Source organism: Myotis lucifugus, unplaced genomic scaffold (assembly GCF_000147115.1).
Source record: "Myotis lucifugus unplaced genomic scaffold, Myoluc2.0 scaffold_1314, whole genome shotgun sequence".
NCBI classification, from domain to species: domain Eukaryota; kingdom Metazoa; phylum Chordata; class Mammalia; order Chiroptera; family Vespertilionidae; genus Myotis; species Myotis lucifugus.
Window position 1 is genome coordinate 68,769 of NW_005872362.1, and position 3,353 is coordinate 72,121.

At 44.5% G+C, this 3,353-nt stretch overlaps 1 protein-coding gene across 1 annotated transcript; it reads left to right on the forward strand.

Annotated features, from left to right (window-relative positions):
* The first annotated feature begins 509 nt into the window (after window positions 1–509).
* Window positions 510–2,267, forward strand: LOC102426588 (transcription elongation factor, mitochondrial-like). Its single transcript, XM_006107645.3, has 2 exons — window positions 510–594; window positions 1,303–2,267. The coding sequence occupies exons 1-2, from the start codon at window positions 564–566 to the stop codon at window positions 1,806–1,808; spliced, it is 537 nt and encodes a 178-aa protein (XP_006107707.3). The 5' UTR covers window positions 510–563; the 3' UTR covers window positions 1,809–2,267.
* The last annotated feature ends 1,086 nt before the right edge of the window (window positions 2,268–3,353 follow it).

Sequence of the window (3,353 nt, forward strand, 5' to 3'; positions counted from 1 at the left end):
ATTTTTTTGGTTGATTTTTCTTTGTTAAATGGCATTTAAATATATAAAATAAATATCAAAAATATAAGTCTTTGTTGTACTATGGTTGCAAATATCAAAAAATGTCTATATGTGACACGGCACGAGAGTTAAGTTAGGGCTTTTCAAAATGCTGACACGCCGAGCTCAAAAGGTTCGCCATCTAGACACACACCTCCAGTCCGACGGCACGAACACCTCGGCGGCTCCGGGTACCTGGTGGCGCCCCATCCTGCATTCAAGCACATTGGGCGCCTCACCCCCTTCCTTCCTTCCCTCCACGTTCCCCGGAGGCAGTGGAGTAAGTCTGCAGACCACCCGGGGCTCGGGATCGCGGCGCGGAGCTGATGCGGGCGCCCACCCCGCGGCCCAGCCCAGCCTCGGCCCGCCCACCGCTCCGGGCTCCACACCTGGGCGCGCCCGGAACGCCGCTGCGGCCAGAATCGTTCTGCGGAAAGGCCGGGCTCTTTTGGGGGACGCACGCAGGAACCGGAAGTCAGTGGAGGAGGACTGAACGGTGGGGACGTACTCGTTTGACTCGGAAAATGAACGTCCCTAGTGTCCTCATGGCGGGAGGTAGGGTCCCTGCAGCACTGGGTTCGCTTCCCGTCCGCCCCGAGTCCCAGATCCAGGTCTCCTCTTGGAAGCCCCGCTGAGCCGACGGCGCGATCGAGCTCCTCTGGGTTACGGGTCCGCGAGCGGCTCCTTCCCCGACTGGGCGGCGGGCGGGGGGCGGAGTCTAAGCCGCTTGCTCGCCCCTGGCTGCATGGCTTTCCTGTGGCTTCCCATTGGTTTACAGAAGTCTTCCTTACGCGGGTTTCCCTCTGCCTGCAGACCCGTAGCATGGTAGGAATCTTGAGAAGTGTGCAGAAGAAAATAAAAAACCGCTCTTAAATCTACCACTCCGCTAAAACATTTTAATCGTATAAAATGGAGGGAAAATAAATGTCCATAACAAGAGATATTAATTACAAAGAGATTCCTCTAACGTTGCAAATGTCAAAAATGTTAAGCAGTCGAAATTATTGTTTTAAACCCATGCTTCTTGATGGGCATAAAATAAGATTTCTAGGTTGTAAAACTTAAGACATAGCCATAAAAATCAGAAGCTATCTCGTGAGTAAAAACAACAAAAAGCCCTGTTGTTTAATTATATGTAGATACGGTTTTTAAACAACTTATTTTAATAATGATTCTCCAGGAGAACTTAAGATGGTCCACTGGTTCTTAAATTATGGGAAAGTAGGACATCCCAACTCACATTTTGCTAAATTTTCCTTTTAGGGAGGTGGAGATTTTTTCCAGTACCATTAGGATGGTCCTCCTTCCAGGCCCTACATAATTCCTGCTGTCGGAAAAAATCCACCGCATCCAAGAAAAGTATTCCCGACGTTGCTTCTTGTGACAAAACGACAAAGGAGTCTGGGAAGGCCCTTGACAAGCTCTTCTCTTCGGAACAACAGGCTTCCATATTGCATGTGTTGAATACAGCATCTAATAATGAACTCGAAGCTTTCAAATTACTTCGTGGAAGAAAGTCCCTCAATCTTGTAGAGCACAGAAAAAAGTTTGGGCCATTCCAGAATTTGGAGAGTTTAATGAATGTGCCCTTGTTCCAGTATAAAACTACCGTTCAGATTTGTAACTCCATTCTTTGTCCAGAGACTGAAGTGAAAAAGAAAAAGTCACAGGAAAACCGGCTCTTGAAAAAGCTCCTCAAACCAGAAATAGAAAGAGAGAGACTTAAGGTATACATACCCTTTTTTATTCATGTCGATTATACTGTCTAAATATTTGAGAACCTACTGTGCAAAGAACTATTCTGGGCACTAAGACAGGGCTCTCAGGCAGCTTATAGTTCAGTTGGTGGGTTCAGTGATACATTTATTAATAGATAACCCACTATACAAAGTAGTATGTGATCGATACCAAAGAATGAGATATTCAAATAGTACGTGAGCCATTCCTTCAGAGGAGAGAACTGTGGGCTGTAACTGTTGGGGAAAGTTTACTGGGAGAACTCAACTTGTATCTTTGAGGGAGAGAATTAGGCTAGTGGGAAGAGGAGGGCATTCTAGGAGGCAAAACAGCGATGTAGAAGTAGGTCTGTGCAAAGTTTATTTAAAAGGAATGTTGAGATATCTGGCTGTATCTGACAGTTATGTTAGGAGTAATCAGAAATTAGGATGCAAAGATGAGCTATGCCAAAGAGTGACTCTCGAACGTCTTTCCAGCAGCATTTAAAGTTATTTTCTCCCCCCTTTAAAAGAAATAAAAATAAAAATGTTTTTTGTTGATTTTAGAGAATGAGAGAGAGAGAGATAGAAACACCCATTGGCTTCCTCATGCACGCCCCCTACTGGGGATCAAACCCACAACCTAGGCATGTGCCCTGACCGGGTATCGAACCAGCGACCTTTTGGTGTATGGGACAGTGCTCAACCAACTGAGCCACACCAGCCAGACAGAAGGCCTGTATTTTGTAGCTGTTTGGGCTTCCAAAATATTTTGCCTTTATTTATTTTGTAATCCTCACCAAATTATTCTGCCTTTCATGGATATTTACCCATTCTTTAGCAGTAAAAGGGAGATGAATATAGAATTACAAAATGTTCCTGCTTATCTCTGTATCTATAGATCATGTTAATGTATATTGTCTGTGTAACTAAATGAGCCATGTGGGAGTGAGGTGAAGCCCAGACTTGGCACAGAGCTAAATCCATACATCCGGTTATCTGTTACACATGTCCTCTTCGAAGGCAGCCTGAACTCAATACATTAAAAAACAACTCATCTCCCCCAACCTTCCCAAGTTGACCCACCTCCTAAGATCATCTTGATTAATGATGCCATAGAGTTACTGAAATACAATTGCAGTTATCCTAGGCCCCTTGGTCAATCCCACATAACAATTTTACTCCCATTATCTCTGATCTCTTTCTTGTCCTCATTGTCACTGTCTTAGGTTCTGAATACTTTGTCATATAACAGGTACCTAACACAAATCCCTACCTCTAGTCTATCTCTTCTGGTCCATCTTCCACACAGCTGTCCCTGATCTTTCTGAAATGTAAATCTGTTACTCCTGAATGGTATATGCTTTGCTGGCTCTCTGTGGCTCTCAGAATAAAGCAAGTTACGTTTTGCAGAAATCTGTGTACCCCTCTGCCCTTTTCCCACTTGTACTTGCTGAGTCTGAGGTGTCAAACTTTTTAAGTGGACATCTGGGTGAGATAACTTCCCGCTTACCATTTTACTCGTTCTCCTAGTCCTCCAGTAAGTCTTTCCTGACCATTTCTTTTCTCTACAGTGTAAATATTGTTATGGCATTTCTT